The 20415-nt window shown below is 34.8% G+C and overlaps 2 protein-coding genes and 1 pseudogene across 3 annotated transcripts in view; 1 reads left to right on the top strand and 2 right to left on the bottom strand.

Annotated features, from left to right (window-relative positions):
• LOC104709692 (putative F-box protein At3g23950) lies at positions 3298 to 4617 on the bottom strand. The gene has a single exon (XM_010426263.1). The coding sequence runs from the start codon at positions 4615 to 4617 to the stop codon at positions 3298 to 3300; it is 1320 nt and encodes a 439-aa protein (XP_010424565.1).
• On the bottom strand, positions 5215 to 16378 carry LOC104707521 (annotated as a pseudogene).
• LOC104707518 (UDP-glucuronate 4-epimerase 5) overlaps positions 20086 to 20415 on the top strand; it is a 5250-nt gene continuing 4920 nt past the window's right edge. The window contains exon 1 of one of the 2 annotated variants that reach the window (XM_010423889.1): positions 20086 to 20271. In XM_010423889.1, coding sequence (XP_010422191.1) covers positions 20234 to 20271 — 38 coding nt within the window. In that variant the 5' untranslated portion in view covers positions 20086 to 20233. Of the gene's footprint in view, positions 20412 to 20415 lie in introns of both variants that reach the window. The other variant, XM_010423890.1, reaches the window with a different exon arrangement.

Raw genomic sequence — 20415 nt, 5'->3', positions numbered from 1 at the left:
TATTCTCTCAAATCTTTGTCATATACATAGAGAGGAATACGGATCTTGACACATATCAATTTTAACGATTAAATATCAAAGTTAGTAACTCATCAGATCGTGACATGTGTTAATTTTAACGATCATAAATCACAGTTTTCAAGCTTGGTAAAATGAAGAATAAGATAATTTTAATTTTATTATATTTAAAATTTTTTGTTAATCCTAAAAATAAAATAATTGTAAATACACCCCTCTATATCTTATTCATACGATCACGACATGTGTCTAAATCTTATTATGTTGTAGATTATTAAAATAATAATTAAAAATTATATTAAATTATACATTTTTGTAATTTTAAAGAAAAAGGAATCGTCTACGTTATATTGAATTTCTTGGCCTAATCTTAAAAGAAAAAGAATTTAAATATAAAAATATGTATCTCTCAGATCTTTATCATATATATAGAGAGAAATACGTCATTCCGATGTATCAAACTCAATTAGAATTTTCAAACATGAACACTATAGATGGAAACCAAAACTGTGAAAATAACGAAAAGCCAACCAAGAAAAGGAATAGAACCATTATGAATAATGATCAGATTGTTAAGATGGAGAAGGCGCTTACCGATGAACCTCATATGCGACTGAAACTAGCTACACTTCAGGCATGAGTCGACAAACTAAATCAATGCGTAAATATTAAACTCATATTCAACTTCACATATATATTTTTTCATAATTGCCTAATATTATTTAACAAAATATAGGGACTCCAAATACAACTATGCAACTAAGAAAATGGTAACAACTTTTAATTTTTAACTTTTTCTCCTTTTTTCGAGACATTTTCATCTAACAAAAACATATATTTCAGGATTTATTACAAACAATCAAAAGAAGTTGAAACTAGCAAACATTTGAACCACCAAATTTAACCACATATATCTTGCAAGCGAATCTAACAGATATTTTACGTTTATTATATTATATGTGGTTTTCAATTAGATTTTGACATGTATAAACAAAAAAACAATTTATTAAGGATGTATTATTAATCAAGAAATAGTGAATAACAAATCTAAAAAATAACATAATATTATGTCAAAAGAATCATTATTTTTGAAACATAATAGAAATACCTAATTAAGAAAATAACATTATATCTACATAAAATTTACATTTTTATATCAAAAGCTTTAATCTTTGATTTTTGTTTTTCTAATATAATTTTGCCGATCTATTTTGGGTCTTTTATTTGTGCGGGTTCTTCAATGGAAGCTATCAGATGCAATGAAATGGAATCAAAGTATATAAAGCCCGCTAAATTAATCGAGGATAGAGACACTGATGGAGGTCCCAAAAGTAATTCTACAGTTAGTAGCGTTATAAGTTTCAAAGATTAGTCGGTGGTTGATGTATTTGGTAGCGATTTTGTAATTTGGGAAGTTGGAACGATAAACCGTTTTAAAATTGGTTTCAAACCTGATTTATGTGGTTTTCTATCGAATTTGGTTCGTAAACCGTTTGAATCTAGGTATATAGAGAAATATATGAGAACTTTTGATTCGGATAGAAACAAGTTGAGAACTTACGATTCGAGAATATTTGAGATGATGTCATAATTCTAAGTAGTTTTGGTACAATGCGATACTTCTGAGGAGTAAATAAGACATCAATCCTTAACGTGATTAGGACATATATCATGTTTTGGATTATTTATAAAGTTTTTATTTTGTATATTTGAATTATCTAAGGTTTTATATATACCATCATGATTNGTGTTCCCCTCCTCATCATCTTCTGATGATGCCTCCTCCTTGTGAAGACTAAACTTGTGTGTCCTCAAGTTTAACAAGACCAAACCGTTNCGTATTAACTTTCTTTCAATTTCTCAACTTTAATTGGGTTGGTCATAAAATCATTGTAATAAGTAGATAATGTTCACCTTGTTCATCCAAAATATCTTTGGAGTAAAAAAATTAATGGTTAAAGAAATTATGCCACAATACAATTTTAGTAATTATAAGAACTATAATTATACCAAGCAACATAAAATTTGTTTAATTTGTTTAAAAAACATTTTATAGGTGGTGATAAAGATCTTACTTTAACAATAAAATAATTTAGGGTTTAAGAGCATATTTTTAATGGTGAAACATACAGTAAAATTGTATGTGGTTACTACATTATATGTTGCTTTGATGAATTCTTTGCATGTAAAATATTTTGTAATAAGTTGTGAAACGTTTTTGAAATTTGACTGTAATAATATTTTTAATGATGAGTATTTGGCAAAAAATTTGGTAGGGGTATAATTTAGTTTTAGATTATTGTAATAATTGTTATAATATATTAAAAATATAAATAAGTGTATGAAGGTAAATACAAATATGATTTTGGTAGAGTATAATTTAGTTTTAGATTATTGTAATAATTGTTATAATATATACAAAATATAAATAAATGTATAAAGTTAAATACAAATATGATTTTGTCTCTAACTAAAATTATTTATAGGTTTACTTCAAAAAAAAATTCTTTTTATATTTTTTAAAAATTGTTTAGGATTTAGGATTTATTCTCTTCAACAATTTCAATACCCATGTGCATGCCCTGATCTAGTTATAGTATATACCATTACATATACAGCCCGTATATATACGGTGATCGTATTTTAGAAGTACTAAAACAATGGTACGATGCATAATGAAGGCCCAGGAGGCTCGTGATGTCGATATATATTATCCAATAGAAGCCCACTTTTGGTCAATATATTGTGAATTGTGGAATGAACATGCGATAGGTTGACATTTAACATCATATCGTATATATGTGTGCATGCATGACCAATGTGACGTTGTTTATGGGCTCCTTGAACATTCATGCTGTAAGATTTACAAATGGTGTTATGAGCTAAGAGTGATGGAAAATGCCTTCTTCTGACTGAATCTTTTGTAGATGAAACAGAAGCAATATTTATGTCGTCAGTTCAAGGAATTTAGAAGCATATTATCAATCTGAGTCTCTGGAATTGTTAGTTAACTTGGGTTCAGACAGGATTACAGGACGGTACTGAACATTTTTAGAGAAGTATGGTAATTAATTAATCCATCTCCTCATGGCTTCCAAATCACATCCCACAAAGTGCTGAGAAACAGATAAGGTAGATAAAAGAACAATCGAAATCCTAATTGATATGGTTTTTTTGCGGGATACATACTAGCTAGCTAGTATCATAAAAGATAAAAACTCAAAAACTGAAAAGAAGCAAATGACAAAAATAAGCTTAATTGAATAGAAACATGCATAATCAAGAAGAAAGCTGAGGGAGCGGATTCAGCCAACGTGGTAGAACGTACTGTGAAAAGTAGAGGTTGTGAAAACCACCTAATAAATTATTAAAGAAGATTGGATGGATCAAGTCCATATACTCCTTGCAACCGCTAAAGCTCATGATGCAACCATCCATAGACGTGTTCCCCTCCTCATCATCTTCTGATGATGCCTCCTCCTTGTGAAGACTAAACTTGTGTGTCCTCAAGTTTAACAAGACCAAACCGTTCTTGTTCCTACTCCACAGGTATATGATGTCGGAGTTCAAAGGATGCATTACCACAGGGAAATAATCAGCACCAAACCTGTGCAAGGACGAGTTGGTGTTGAGTTTCCACGAGAGTTTCCATGACTTAGGATGATCATTCGTAGAGACTAGCCTCCAAACCCTGATTGTACGGCCTCCATTATCATTGAAAACGTTGCAGTACACCACAAATCCCGCAGACGTTGTGATAGTTCTCTTGAAACGCTGGTTCCGTTCAAATCGCTCAATACCAGGAAAAGGTATAATATTAAAGTAGTCAAGATCATCATCACATCCATTATAGAAATCATAGGATGCAACATAATTTGCGTCATAGGAGCAACCGTACGCAGCAAGCCAGTGGAGAACCCCGTTCAAAGGAACATAATATCCTAGTCTAGACCAGAACAAGGAACGGACACAGCGAGCCCTTTTGTTTTTCCACAATCCTGTTTGAGAGGAATATATCATGAAAGTGAGTTCCCGAGATAATGGAGTTGATGCTAACACCCAGACAACCTTGTAACCCACGACAACACCCTTTTCCATCTTTGTGACCAACCCATTGTCGCTGAAATGTCGATTTTCTTGTAACCTCACGACATCGAAAGCAGAGAGATGTGAAGGAAGAGGGATCCGCGCCCATTGTCGCAACAAGGGGTTCCCGACATGATACATTAGTTCTCCTTCGACTGTCTCAGTGTAAAGCAATACAATACCATCCGTACAGCTCAACACAGAACTTTTTCTCACTGTGGTCTCGGGAATGTGATGCATGTAAGAGCCTAGGGAATTGGTAAGTCCCCATCTCTCACATCCGTGGTGTCCCACGATTTCAAGAGACACTCTTTTGTCCCTTGTGTTCATAATCGACCACGACACGGAGGTGGAGGAAGATTTCAGTGATTCGTAGAGATCTCGGAAGAAGTCTGAATCGATTAAACATTTCCATTCTTTGCACACTGATCTGAATCTGGCGATGTTCCTCAGTGACACTCGAGCCAAGACTTTTACCAGTGCTTCCTCTGGGCACAATTGTTTGATAACCATTTTTTTTGTTTCCTCTCCATTAGAAATTTTATACTTTTAGTGCTCTCTCAGAAATAAAAGATTAGAATTAGGGTTCTCTATCTTCTTCCCCTTTATAATACGAGAGAGTACGTAAAATGTAAAACAAAAAATATATATACGAAAGATATTCTGTTACTTAGATTGGATCATCTATCCTACAGATCCCTTCTTTGTTGTAACTGATCTATGCATATTTGATCATTTGATACTAATGGTATTTTTTAATTAGCTATACCTATATATATAGATATTTTAAATTGATTGTTAAAAGACGAATATTCAAAAGAAAAAAAAAGATTTGATTTAATTTCCTATCCTCTTCCCTTTTTTTCTTTGTAACATCGATTATATTGATTAATTTGGAATTGGAATTAAATTATAATGATTCATCTGAATCAACTATCTGAATGGCAAATAACTAAACGAAGAAGGCTAAAAATGGTTAATCTTGATAATGCATTTGAATAAAAATGTGTTTGTTTGGTTTAATTTTATTCTCATTTAAATGAATTTGTTCCATAAATCTATAATAAGATCCAAAAGCTGGATAATTATTTTGTTGGTTACTCATTCTTCTCAAGCAGAAACAGATTTGGCTCCGCAAACCGGAAGATTATGTTCGAAGTTCGGAGTGTGAATGGAGAGAATCCCCTTTATAATAAAATGGAAGTAAACAACATTGTTTTGTAGACTATATAATTTTAATAAGTTGGTTACAAATAGATTATACATTAATTGATAGATTAATTAGTTACAAATAGATTATACCGAAAATCTTAAAAAGAATATTCTAAATAATTATATCATCTAACTTATCATATTAATTTCCTTTATTAAATTAATAATCAAATAAAATATTTTAATATCTAACTTAACATATTAAATTGTTAATTATCATTATAATTCACCTCTCATTTTATATATGAGTCTATTTTGTGAAACAAAATAAATTATCATATTATTTATTATAATTAAAAATTAGTTTTATTTCCGGATATACCATAAGTTAAATTTTTAAAAATAAATATAAATTGTTCAATCTATAAAATATTCAAGCGTTAGTAATATTATTCGTTAAAAATAATATCTATTGAATTAAAAAAATTTACTGAGTAACGGGTTAAAATTTGAATATTTAAATTCAAGTTCATATTTTTTTGTAAATTTTTATAATTTTATATAATATAATAAACTTTAAATAATTTATTTTGAAATATTTTTAATATATTGAAACTTGATATAAAAGTTAGAAAATATAAAAACTCTAAATTGATTTGTTATAACAATGCCAATAATATGTCACTATAATATGAAAGAATTTCAAGAAGCCAAGTATATTAAAACAAAAAGTATAACAATATATTAAATTACTCATAATATAATAACTCGCTTTTTAAAAACCAAATTTACAAAATTATGTCTTATAAAGACATTTAAGTCATGATGTAAAATACACATTGTTGAAATAACTTCACATATATAACCTAATACAACATATTAAATTTTTATTTTAAAATATAAAACATACAAAATTTTATATAAAATAAAATTTAACCATTGTTATAGCATAGGTAATTATCTAGAATCATTAACAATATAAAACTTACAAAATATGTGTATTTTCCAATCCATCATATTTAGCATATGATTTTATTGCATAATTTTTTATCCAAAAAAACTTTTAAAAACAATCACATAAATTATATTTTATATAAAAATTACAATATAAATGAAATGAATTTCAACCCGTCCTCTAGCACGCGGGTCTTAATCTAGTAGTATTGTATTATTATTATTGTTATATTATCAAATGGAATGATACAACTTATATATAAGCACAAACCATAATCAAATGACATAATTAAATGGATTACATAGAATAATATAATTAATGTATATTAAAGTAATATATGGGATTTGAGTAATGATTTCGCTAAAGAAATTAACTGGCTTCAAATCGAAACTCGAAGAAACTGTGGGCATTATTGGAAAGTCTTCTTGACATGGGATGTGGTGGAACCCAAGCGTGTACCATACCACAATGTCCTTGTTCTCTATGTCTCTGTCCCTGCATGACACCAATAATGTATCAAATAAAACGATCATTCTTAACAAAATATCTATTTACTGTAATCACCTGTTTGACCAAACCGCAAGAGTATCATCACCATGACTTTGGTAAGTGAACAAACCACCAGCTAGCCCATTGCTCGGACTTATTGTAGGGAGTGACCCAAATTTGGTTATTGGTAAAAGCTCCTCTCTCTGCGGTGGATCATCATGGTCAAGCAAACTAGCAGCTGTGGCTCTATGCACGACCTTGTAACTCGTGGGGTTACCTACCCGAGTAGTTTTACCAGAATTGATAACGTGAAATTCTGATGGGTCGTACAAGCTAAGCTTGTTTTGACCGTCCTTTTCGGTTTTTGCAGTGTTCCTAACTGCTTTCATGTAACTCTTCCTCGGTAATTCACCAGGTGCCGTCTCTTTCCTCTTAAGGTTCACTTTAACAAAGGAATTTTTCCGGACCATCCACGTCTAGGTCAAGGTAAAAAGGGACGTAGTGGTCGTGAATAACTCCAATTACATTTTCGGACAGAATGGTGCCATAGAGCTCTTCTTCATTACCTTCTTTGTCTTTCTTCACTTGGTTCTTGTTCTCGTACGTTGTCCCTTTCACCATCAAGATTCCACTAAGCCCAACCTATAGTTGATCACATCGTACCAACGTCATTTTATAATCAATTATATTTTGGGATAATAACAAAGACTAAAATTCGAAAGTACCTTAGCTCTCATAAGCCCATCAGTTTGGAACTCATAATCAATGATGTAATCGTAATTACCCACTGAGGCTACCATTCGTACTACAAGCGTCACCTTTGGCCTCACTTCCCTTAACGGCTACCAAAAAAAAATCGTAATTAACCTTTTTTTTTTTTTTTTGAACAAAATTAACCTATTTATCTTACTTTATGAACTGTTTCTATTTTGAGTGTCAGTACGTAGATCTCTTTTTGCTTTTATTCATGTATATACATATCATAACAATCATTATTGTGTCAGGTTAGTCAGGTGCAATCTCAATCTCATAAAAGTTAAGCGAGTCCATTCCTTCATTAGCAATTGGTTTTTAAACTTAATTAGAACCCATATATAGATTTTTGAAATATTGTTTTTATGTAATAACTAATAAGAAATACAAAACGGATGTTAGAAATTAAATTTGTCTTCTATTATTTGTAGGCTTGTTTCAAAAATATCATAACTGTGAAAAAGTAAAAAATATATCATGTTTTAAAAAGTTCATTTAATTAATATGCATATCCCCTATATATTAAAGGAGAAACATTTTGGTGAAAAAGCTGAGGTGTCAGCATTACAGAACTCAGTGCAATATTTAGTAAAGTCCCCTCAACTTTTCTAATTAATTACATCTTTATGTCATTGTATTTATTGACCCAAAAAAAACTAATAAAAGAAAACCCTACACATGTCTATCCTCACCTATATAAATCATTCTTCGAGCGTAATAGCCATAGCAAACAAAAAAATCTATCTTCAATAATCAGATGCCTTCTTTCGCCAAGCTTTACGTAAATCATGTCTCATCATGGTTCGAACATAATAGGGGATACCAGTCATCTACCAATATAACTTATGATGAATATTCTCCTAAGTTCGTTTATAATGCGGTGGAAAAACAGTGGCAGAGAAAAGGAAAACATGATTTTTTACCAATTGCAAACCTTTACTCGGTAAGTAATCAAAATTTTATGATGATCAAGTTGTCAGTTTAATTTCTTTACATATTCAACTCCTACATTTGAACAGGTTTCAAAAGCGTTACGTCATGAAGCAAATGACCAGACACATGAGATCAAGATTCTGTTTCAGTATTTAACCAAAGGAAACAGTTTACCAAATCCCAGAAAGAGAATCAAAATAACCAATGAAGACTACATAACTACTTCTTCAAAGAAATAAAGGATTTCATTTGTATTAATATTTTGGGATAACCACGATGATGTATGAATTTTATTATTAATTGTATTTCATTCCAATAATTAAATAAATTATTGAAAATCTTCAAATCTTTCTATTCATCACATAAATTTAAGCCTCACACCAAAAATTTTAGGGGATTATACCGCTAAATATTCTGATATTTAAAATTTCACCCTATCACGTAATGTCGGGAACAAATGCATACTAATTAGTTCTAATAAGAAAACCCATCTATGGTGATGATTTTGTAAATCAATATGCATGACATACGTACACATAAATTTGTTGATTGATTCGCTATTTTTGGATAAATTTACCTATGATACTTCGGAGATTACCAGTATTTATTAAACAGAAAACAAATATTCGATTACTAAAAAAATAGCGTATTTCACTACAAAAAAGGAATAAAATCTGACAGGCCTAACAATTTACTTTTTTCAATTAAGATGATAATAACGTTTTTCTCCTATGATATAGGAGGATTATCAATCAAACAGAAAACTAAGTACATTTGATTCCAAATTAACTGCTAAATTCAGTAGAAAAGAGGACGGGAATAATATCATAATAAAGGTCTACCAATTAACTATTTTTAATTAAGATGATAATTGCGTAATTTCCTAGATTGTAGATCTAAATGACCTATATATGATTGATTATTGCAATATTAAACAAATTACTGCGATTACTCTAATTGAAATTAACGTTTTCCCAAAAACTCAGGACATAATTACTCAAATATACTACAAACCGAAATAAATTCAAATCGACCTAAGTTAATCTTTTGATTTGTAATTAAAAGGGAATTTAATTAATATCACATTCACCAGAACTAAAGTAACTGCACCTAAAAATCCGAAATCATTTACCTAATCTTTTTTTTTTTGTCAATCAAATCATTTACCTAATCTAAGATTTTATTTTTCAATCGAAACAATTTACTTGGAGGGAAGTGAATCTTTTTAAAAATTAAAACATAAACCCTCATTGGACTTACTACCCCTATATATATGATCTTCCTTTCATCATCATTTCCACCAATTCACCATAAACCCTCATTGTGTTTCTAATTGGTTTAAATTAAATCAATTAGTTTAAAAATATCGATTTATCTATTTAATGGTATAGTGATATAGATAATAATGTGAAACATAAAATATATGAATATGATTTTTAAAAACACAAAAAGACATCAAAATTTTCTACACCACTTTAAAATTCTTTTCCAAATTCAAATATTTCACGGGTGAAACGTATTTTACAGAAAATAAACGCAAATTTGAATAAACGAAAAACACTTTACTTATATATTTTGTTTTATATAAACGAATCTTAAATTTCAAATAATAATTTGACTCATAATATTTTGTTTAAATCGATTTATTCCGCACAGAGTGCGGGTTTGTACCTAGTAATATGGTATTTTTGATTAGTTTCTACAAAAACAAAACAAATAGTTGGCCGTTAATTGAGGATTTGTATAAGTATCTTTAGGTTCGTTTAATTTAAAAGATAATTAGGTAAGATCTGATTTCAAAAGACTTACTACTTTAACAAAGTTAGCCACCAAAAAAGACGAATACTATGTTGGAAAAAAGTTTTAAACGTAAGAACACGTGATTTGTTATGATAATTATTTAAAGTAGACAGAGAAAGCAAAAAAGAACTTACCGGCATGCATGCCGGTGACGGGATTCTCGGAGTGACGCCACCCAACATCTCCGGCGTACCTCTCAAACACACAAATCATATTCTCTCTCACATACGGCGTTCCGTCAGCCATCGCGAATATTCCGTCCATATAAATGGCGTTTCTTGGACGATCGTTATTCGTTAAGTGGCTCGAGCGGCATTGCTTGTAACCCGAACCCATACTCGCCTACGTCCATATAATTCTTGAAGTACCAAGCTTCCGTTGGATCCATGTAAGGAACAAAAAGCTCCGACACAAAGCCTTTGTACATCACTTCACGTGTCACTTGTGTATCCGGGTCGTGTACTCTGGCCCGGGATATAATTAAACCGGCTCTCGGGTCCGGTTTTAAGTGAAATTCCCAGTTTGCCCATTTTACTAGATGGTTATCTTCAATTACGAAGCCTGGACCACGTGGCTGCTCGATTGCGATTGGATTGAAAGGTCTGGTTTTGTCCGAGGTCAAGCGGTTTGGGAGATATGCGAAACGGTAATCGGTATTAGTTGAACCGGGTATTGGTATTGACCGACCAGTATCGGTTCTCTCGAGTATTTGCTTTGAGTCAAACCTTCGATAGGTCGCATGTAGATATTAACCGTACCTTGAGTTGAGAAACACTGGATTTTAATTAACCTTCTGTTTTCGTCTTTATTACCAAACCAGCCACTAGAGATTGGGAAACAAATCACGTCCGTTAGATTAACTCCACGGGATAGTATCGTACGGTTGAAATCCGCGTTTGTGAAAGGAGCCCTAGTGGCATCGTCCATGTAAAGGATACCTAAATTGAGGATCTATTTGTAATTAATCTAGACCTAAGTTTTCCCGTGTACACACTATATATATTGTACTTCTTCTATCTAATAAAGTATTCTAACACATTTCTATATAGTAATAGAGCTCTCGATATTTATACCCTAAATTTTATATATATATATATATATATATATCTATATATATATATATTTCCTCCGCCTCCCTTGTTTTCTCTCTTCTTCCTCGTTTAACCATGTCGGCCTCTAACGTATCTACCACTGATACTATTGCTGTGACCAATAGCAGCAATCTGGTCCACGTTAACACCTCCAATGTCACACAGCTCACGACAACCAACTTCCTCATGTGGAGTCGTCAGATCCATACCCTGTTTGATGGCTATGATCTCGCCACCTATCTCGACGGCACCGTCATGGTTCCAACCCAAACGACCACTGTTGGTTCTACAACCACAGTGAATCCGGAGTTTACTCTATGGAGAAGACAAGATAAGCTTGTCTACAGTGCACTTCTTGGTGCGATTTCTCCCTCTGTTCCGCCCCTTGTCTCTCGTGCAACCACCGCTTCTGAGATCTGGTCCACCCTTAAAGGTGTTTACGCCAAACCGAGACGTGGCCATATTCTCCAGCTGCAGCACCAAGTAACTCAATGGACCAAAGGTACTCGCTCCATTGATGACTACGTTCAAGGGCTTATCACTCTCTACGACAAGCTCGCTCTTCTCGGCAAGGTTGTCGACCATGACGATCAGTTAGCCAAGCTTCTCAAGGGTCTTCCAGAAGAATACTAGCAGGTCGTTAACCAAATTGAAGGTCGTGATATGAGTCCTTCCCTTACAGAGGTTCATGAAAAACTTTTTCTTCATGAAGCGAATCTTCTTACCCACGTTACTTCCACATCGGTTCTTCCCATCACTGCCAACGCTGTCAGCTACAACAAGAACACCAACGGACGAGGCAATCATTACAACCAACGCGGTAACAACTCCAACGCTCGCTCCAACCAACCGTGGCAGCAACAGTCTGGTCAGCGATGTGATCAACGTTCGCCGCGACCGTACAATGGCCGCTGTCAGATTTGCGGTGTTCATGGACACAGTGCACGCCACTGTTCTCAGCTGCAACAACAACTCTACTCACAGCCTTCCCCTGGCTCCTATGCTCTATGGCAGCCGAGTGCAAATCTGGTCACCGGACCACTAAACAACACCAATCCCTGGATTCTTGACAGCGGTGCTACTCATCATCTTACCACTGATCTCAACAACCTTCCATTGCATCAGCCGTATCTTGGTGGTGATGAAGTGACAATTGCGGATGGTTCCAGCCTTCCAATCATGCAAACTGGTTCCACCTCCATCTCTACCTCGTCTCACCCGTTACACTTAAAAGATGTTTTGTTTGTGCCTAATATTCACAAAAATTTGATTTCTGTTTACCGTTTGTGTAACAATAATCAAGTGTCCGTGAAATTCTCTCCTACACAATTTCAGGTGAAGGATCTTAGCACGGGGTCCGGTTACTCTAAGGAGGGACTAAGAACGAGTTGTACGAGTGGCCGATCCATCCGCCTGCCGTAATGTTTCCCTCATCAACACCAAAGACGAGCCTCTCATCATGGCACTCCCGATTAGGCCACCCCTCTATGCCTATCTTAAAAGCTGTTGTTTCTCAATTTTCTCTTCCCGTTTCACAGTCTTTGCAAAAACAATTGTCATGCTCTGACTGCCTTATCAATAAAAGCCACAAGCAACCTTTTCATACAAACACTGTTGTCTCAACCAGACCCCTCCAATACCTATATTATGATGTTTGGACATCCCCTTTGGTCTCCGTCGACAACTACAAGTATTATCTTATCATTGTCAACCACTTTACGAGGTTCACATGGTTCTATCCATTAAAACAAAAATCACAAGTTCGGGAGACGTTTATTGCCTACACTGCTCTCGTCGAAACACATTTTGGTTGCAAAGTTGGCACGTTGTACTCCGACAACGGTGGAGAGTTCATTGCACTACGACCGTTCTTATCCGCCCATGGCATCGGTCACCTTACAACACTGCCCCATACACCGGAGCATAACGGGATGTCGGAACGCAAACACCAGTATATCGTAGAGACGGGTCTCGCCTTGTTGAGGCATGCCTCCATGCCTAAAACCTATTGGACATACGCTCTCTCGGCTGCGGTCTACCTCATTAATCGTATGCCTACTCCGCTTCTCAATGCCAGCTCACCGTTCCTCAAGCTTTTTGGTCAACCGCCTAACTATAATAAACTACGGATCTTCGGGTGTGCTTGTTTTCCATGGCTCCGACCATATGCTAAACACAAGTTGGATGATTGTTTGGTACGGTGCGTATTTCTTGGGTACTCTCTTCATCAAAGTGCCTATCTCTGCTTAGATGTCACCACTGGTCGCATATATAGCTCTCGCCATGTGACGTTTGATGAAGTAAGTTTTCCATTTAGCTCACAACAGCGCCAACGTCCACCGTCCACCCTCACTCCTCCGTCCTCGTCGATTGATATAATGGCCAGAGTAATTCCTGTTCATCGTCAGCCACTCGTCACTCCGCCTTCCGGACCCTCAAGCTTGGACCCTCACCACCTTATATCGCCAGTCACCACAACATCGACATCACCGCTGGACATTTCTCTATGTCAAACTAATGTCGACATATCTCGTGAGAGAGATATAGGTTTGGGCTTTCATGATAACACAGGCCCAACAAGAGTCACTCCAAGCCCAACATCCACAAGCCCACCTATACACCTATCCCCAGTCCATGAAAATTCAACGTCTCCAGCCCAAATAAATTCACCCTCTCCTTCTCCTACGTCTTCTCCCACAACGCCCGACCAACCATCTCCATCCCACAGTCCGCCACCATCACCCGCTCCTACACCATCTCCGAATCCAATACCACCACCTAATCCTCCGCCACAAGTTGCCAACCCCGGCCACCCACCAAACCAACACGCCATGCAGACCCGTGCCAAAAACAATATCACAAAACCAAAGAAAAAATTCACCCTTGCTGCCATTACCGCCACCTCCCCTGAACCCACCACCATTAAACAAGCCCTCCAAGATCCACGGTTCCGACCTGCCATGTGTGATGAAATAAGTGCCCAAATTCAAAATAAAACTTGGGATTTGGTACCCCTAGATCCTAAGCAAAATGTTATTGGTAGTCGTTGGGTTTTTACAACTAAATATAAACCTGATGGTTCGATTGACAGGTATAAGGCACGGTTTATTGCTAAGGGATTTCATCAACAACATGGCATCGACTATTTAGAAACTTTCAGCCCGGTGGTGAAATCGACAACCATCTGCACCGTTCTCAAAGTTGCTGTCCATCATTCTTGGGATATTCGCCAGCTTGACATTAACAATGCGTTCCTTCAAGGAACTTAGACAGATGAGGTCTATGTTGCTCAACCTCCAGGCTTTGTCGATCTCGATCGTCCGAATCATGTATGTCGACTCAACAAGGCATTGTACGGCTTGAATCAAGCTCCAAGGGTGGTACCAAGAACTTTGAAACTACCTTGTCTCCATTGGCTTTGTCAACTCTCTTGCCGATACGTCTCTTTTTGTTCACTGTCACGGTCGTGATATCACTTACATACTTTTCTACGTCGATGACATTGTTCTTACAGGCAGTAACCCGTCCATCATTCAACGAATCATCTCTTCACTAGCTACCAGATTCTCACTCAAGGATCTGGGAGCGTTGAGTTATTTTCTTGGTATTGAAGCAGTACGCACACGGTCTGGCTTACACTTGATGCAGAGACACGAAATATGCTAGCTGCCAAATAGGTCTCCACACCAATGACACGAAACCCAAAGCTCACACTCCGGTCAGGCAAGCCGCTGGACAACCCGACCGACTATCGCATGGTTCTCGGAAGCCTTCAGTACTTGTCTTTCACTCGACCGGATATTGCCTATGTCGTGAATCGTTTATCGCAGTTCATGCATTGCCCGACTGACATTCATTGGCAGGCCATTAAACGTATCTTGCGTTACCTTGTTGGCACTGCCTCACATGGTATTCTACTGCGCTCTGGTACGCCTCTCACTCTTCATGCGTTTTCAGATGCTGATTGGGCAGGTGATAGTGATGACTATGTTTCCACCAACGGTTACATCATTTATCTAGGTGGCCATCCCATTTCTTGGTCATCGAAGAAGAAAAAAGGTGTGGCTCGTTCTTCAACTGAGGCTGAGTATAGGGCTGTCGCAAACACTACCTCAGAACTAAAATGGGTATGTAGTCTTCTCACTGAATTAGGCCTCCACTTGCCATTGCCTCTAGTTATCTATTGTGACAACATGGGAGCCACATATTTATGCTCAAATCCAGTCTTCCATTCACGTATGTAACACATTGCCCTTGATTATCACTTCGTCCGTGGTCATATTCAGAGTGGTGCTCTTCGTGTTGCTCTTCGTGTTGCTCATATCTCTACAACTGATCAGTTGGCCGACTCCCTCACAAAACCGCTTTCGCGTCTGCGTTTTCAAGAGCTCAATAACAAGATTGGAGTTCGACATCTACCTCCATCTTGAGGGAGCGTGTAAAGGATACCTAAATTGAGGATCTGTTTGTAATTAATCTAGACCTAAGTTTTCCCTTGTACACACTATATATATTGTACCTCTTCTATCTAATAAAGTATTCCAACACATTTCTATAGTCCATCTCCTCCAACGTCATAATCGGGTAACTAGGTGCACGAACCGGACTATCCACTAAATCTACATGGCTTGTAGACAAGTCAACGGTGAGAACGTGCAAGTCGCCGCCAACACGTGCCATTACTGAAGCCTTTCGTGGTGGGAGTGTGTTTACTTTTTCCCATTTTCGGACTAGGTTCTTGTCTGGCTCTTCAAGAACGACAGAGTAAAGAGCTTGTGGTGCACTGGAAGTGAAGAGCGAGTGTGAGGAGAGGATTGATCGAACTTTGTTGATCTCCACCACCGTGAGTGGGTCAAGAGGGTGGTTTGGTGTGTCGGACATGTGGTCATGGTTTTTGGGTTTTGTTTTGGGAACGTTTTTAGTAATGGGTCGAGTTTTTTTTGTTGAAAAAGAAGTTTCTTGAGGCGCAAAGAGGTGAAGAGATAGAGTTGGTGCAGTCCGTGGAGGATGGCTCGTGAGAGAAGTACGTTGAAATGAATAAGAAGATAAAACAAGCCGTAACGAAGAGGAGAAACAAACGGGAGAAGAGTTTTGGCTCCATGGAAGCTCTCACTCTATCTCTCTCTTTCTAGATCTCAGTTGGTTTGTTTTGAGTAATGTGAGTGTTGTATTGTTTATTCATTTCATATATAAAACGAGGATTATATAGACCTATTTGAATAGAGCAAGACCATTATAGGATTGGCACTGTTACTGAGGAGCCTAAAACAAACAAGAAGAATGTCAATTTTATTTTTGATCTTTCTATCCATATCTTAAAAAGTGCAACTTGACAAATGACAACAATATAATTACATGACAAGATTTTGAAATCCCGGACACGTTGTTCAGGGCAATTAGGAATATATATGACCACATGACCAACCACAACTTCTACGAATGCGGCCCTTTTTATTTGTTTTGCGCCATAATTACCAAAACATCCAAATTGTCGGCTGGAGTAAAAATAACATATTCAAGTTTTTAACCCTTGTTTCCTTCCTCCACTAGAAGTGGAATTAATATTTTTCATCTTCTTGATCTCGTGTCTAATGGTTAAATAACCTTTTAAAGAAAAAAATGCAACACTTCAAAGAGAGAGTATAAAATATTGCACGAGAAAAATAAGAGAGCAGAAGCAATACGATTTTATCACATTTTTTTATATTCAAACAACTCTTACAAGAGGCACTCCACTGAAATGGTACACGATATTGAAAAGAAAAAAACGCCCAAGCTAAAGCCATTTTGTGCGGTTACTAGAATTACGTGGTTCGATTTGGTTTACCGTTACGCTTAATTTGGGTCATGTTCATATGCCTATAATGTGACATCGGTAAAAAAAAAGTAAAACGTAAAAACTACCGGTAGGCAACAAGATGGGCTTAGATTTTAGATAGGCCTGTGGATCGTTCCAACATAAGTGTGAGAAAGGCCCGTTAGTACACACATATGACGTATATATATATATAACCTATATTGCTTGGAAATGACTCTTAGGAAATGAATCATAGAACAAAATCTGGTTGAGTTGGTAGATTCTTTTTAGGTTTCATGTGAGTTTTTAACCACTTTTAACATTGTTAGAGACAGAATGATCTTGTAACTTGGATTAAAAAACAAGTCATGTTCTTTTTTATGTTTTTTTCCTTTTAACCATCCCACTCATTTATACATTTACTTGAAAATGAAATAGGAACTATAAACTAAAATATTGCAGCTAGCCTATTGATTGACTACAGCAGGTCGATAAAGAACAATTGATTTTAGATTATTATTATTATAGCATTTACCACAATATGAGTATGTAAATGCTAAATGTTTTTATGTATGATACTAGAGAAAGAAGAGTATGGTGATAAGATATTCAAAGTGAAAGTAACCTTTGCTTTGAAACTTGGCGATTCTAATTGGCTATTTTTTGTTAATATCCTTTTATAGCCGAAGCTTATTATACTTTCGTCGTTATTTGTTATTTTTTAATATCTAATTTGAATTTCGATGGTATAGAGTAGAATATAAAACATGTACTAGATTTCAAGTAATAGATAAGTCAAATCTTATAACTTTTTGGTTGAAAAAAAAGAAGGAGATAAGTACCCTTAGGAATTTGATTCGGCAGTTTTATGGCTTTTCGTTTAGACTTCATTTGAGACTTCTTACAGTAAAATTATGCATCACAATCATGCAACAAGCCAAGGTACATGCAAATGCAATATCAGAATTCAGAACTACAAGTCTACAAGCAACACGTCATTGAAAAATTCTAGAGTTTTGTGCAATAAAAGCAAGTTAACTTGTCCGAGCCGGTTTAGCTCTAACCGCTTTAGGAACTTAAATACTAGTTAATGATACTATTTTTATATTTTGTATGTGGCGTGAACGATGCTTTTGGCAGTAAATGATTTGACACCTTCTTACCCTAAAGAAAAGATTTGATTTAAAGATATCAGTTTTCAAAAAAAAGATGAAAAATAAAATAAATATATCTCACCGAACAGAAGTTAAGCTGAAACTGAGATGATGCAGAAACTAAGTTAAGAGCTTGAGAATGCAGAGACGAAATTAAATTAAAGCAGACAGGAAGTAGAATCACTAGCCGTTTGTGTCGCATAAAAAGAAAAGAGGCGGAGAAAAGCTTGAACAAGTGAAGTGAAGTGAAGACTCTTGTCTATTACTAGGTTTAATTAAGTTCGGTTAACTGATCGGTTTAGTGGAACCAAACCAAAATAACCGAAAACCAATTTTAATTTTAGAAGCTTGCCGATCGGTTTAGCCCTAATAATCGAACCCGAACCAAACACCCAAAATTTCGGTTCGGTTCGGTTGCTTCGATTCGGTTTTTTGTCTCGGGAAAGCTATGATAAATAAGTTGCTAACACTTATTATATTTCATGAGATTATACGATATTTGTACTATTTGTAAATTTTATCAAATGAATTGCTCTTAGTGCTTTACAAGGATTGGAAAAGAAGTGAGAAAAGAAAGAGAAGAAAGACTAAGAATAAAATACATGAATTTTCGTGAGACTAAGAAATAGTTAGGTGAGATTTAACAATCATGAACTAAACTAAAGTAATAATTAGTTTCTTATAAGATTACTTCCGTCAAGAAAACAAAAATGTAGTATTAAACTAGTATATTCTTTCACTTATTTGGAAATATACAAATGATTACGATGTAGATGATTGCTTGTTTCTATAGTCTAGTTATCTTAAAATAAAGGATGGTCTAATTTGCGGATGATACTAAAAACTTTTAAAAATGTTGAACTTTATGTTACCAAACAAAAATAATTCAGCTGAAACCCTTTCTTAATTATATTCACATACATATAATTTTATAACAATATTGTGTAGTATTCTTATTTTGTACAAGTGCATATAACCACTATAAGTTAATACTCAGAAAATTATTATCTAGATAGATCGATATATATTTTCAATTTAGAATTAGTTTTTCGAATGTATAATTTAACTGTTAAATTATAATATCATTTTATATTTTTATATTTGGAACCAATGTTAAAGAAAACGTTAGACGGTATATGGGCGGTGATCCAGCGCCTAGCGCTCTAGAACATTTAATCGAGGTTTAAACGTTTTTAAGCGATTTAGGCGTTTATAACATAAAATATTATATATATATAATATTATATATATAATTATGTAAAAATATATATGTTAGAAGAATAAAAAATAATAAATCATAAACGAAAGTCAGAAAAATGTATTTATTTAATTTAAAAAAATAATATATAAACATTTATAATTATGTATATGAATATAAAACTTAAAAAATTAAATATATATAATTAAAAATTAAAAAAATATATATTAAAATTATATTATGTAATTTTAGACAGTCTAGACGGTTGTCTAGACGTCTGCTGAGCGCCTATTACCTAAACGGTGCTTAAATGACTGCCTGAACCGCTTTTTTGAACAGGAACTAACATATGAAAATCTTGTACCAAACAGTTACAAAATATATTATATATGGCATTTATAATATAGTATCTCAGAATCTGTGACCGTGTACAAAAGGGACATGCATAACATGATCAATATAGAATTCAATTCAAATACAGATGTCAAGAATCTAAAAAACACGTTAACATTGAAAAAGCAATCTTTAAAATACATGAATCTTAATGTTGACAGCTTTTTGTTTATTACCATCACTTCAAGATTGAACAAAAAAAAGAAATATATAAAAACCTAAATAGGATTATAATCATAAGTTAAGAAATATATATAATCATCAAATTAAAATAAAAGTCTCTTCTTCTTTCCCGGAAAATACTCTCAATTTTTGACTTGCTCCAAATTTTTTTGCTTCTTCCCTTCAATCTCTCTTATACCCGCAAAAATCAAAACCACAACAACAACCCTAACCCTAAAATCTCCGGCGAAAATGTCACACCTTGATGATCTTCCTCCCACACCCGGAAAGTACAAAACCGATAAAGTCCCGCCGTACTGGATGATTCTCCACCACCACCGTTACCTCCGTCTCTCGAAACTAACTCTTTGGGCTTCTCTCTTCCTCGCTCTCTTCCTCTTCTACCTAATCCTATCCCCTCCTCCGTCACCATC

Source organism: Camelina sativa, chromosome 8 (genome assembly GCF_000633955.1).
Source record: "Camelina sativa cultivar DH55 chromosome 8, Cs, whole genome shotgun sequence".
In the NCBI taxonomy this organism is placed as follows: domain Eukaryota; kingdom Viridiplantae; phylum Streptophyta; class Magnoliopsida; order Brassicales; family Brassicaceae; genus Camelina; species Camelina sativa.
This window is presented reverse-complemented; position numbering and strand designations above follow the sequence as displayed.

What these genes read in the sequence shown, in the direction of transcription:
- LOC104709692 (XM_010426263.1), bottom strand. Translation starts at nt 4,617, where the DNA reads ATGGTTATCAAACAATTGTGCCCAGAGGAAGCACTGGTAAAAGTCTTG.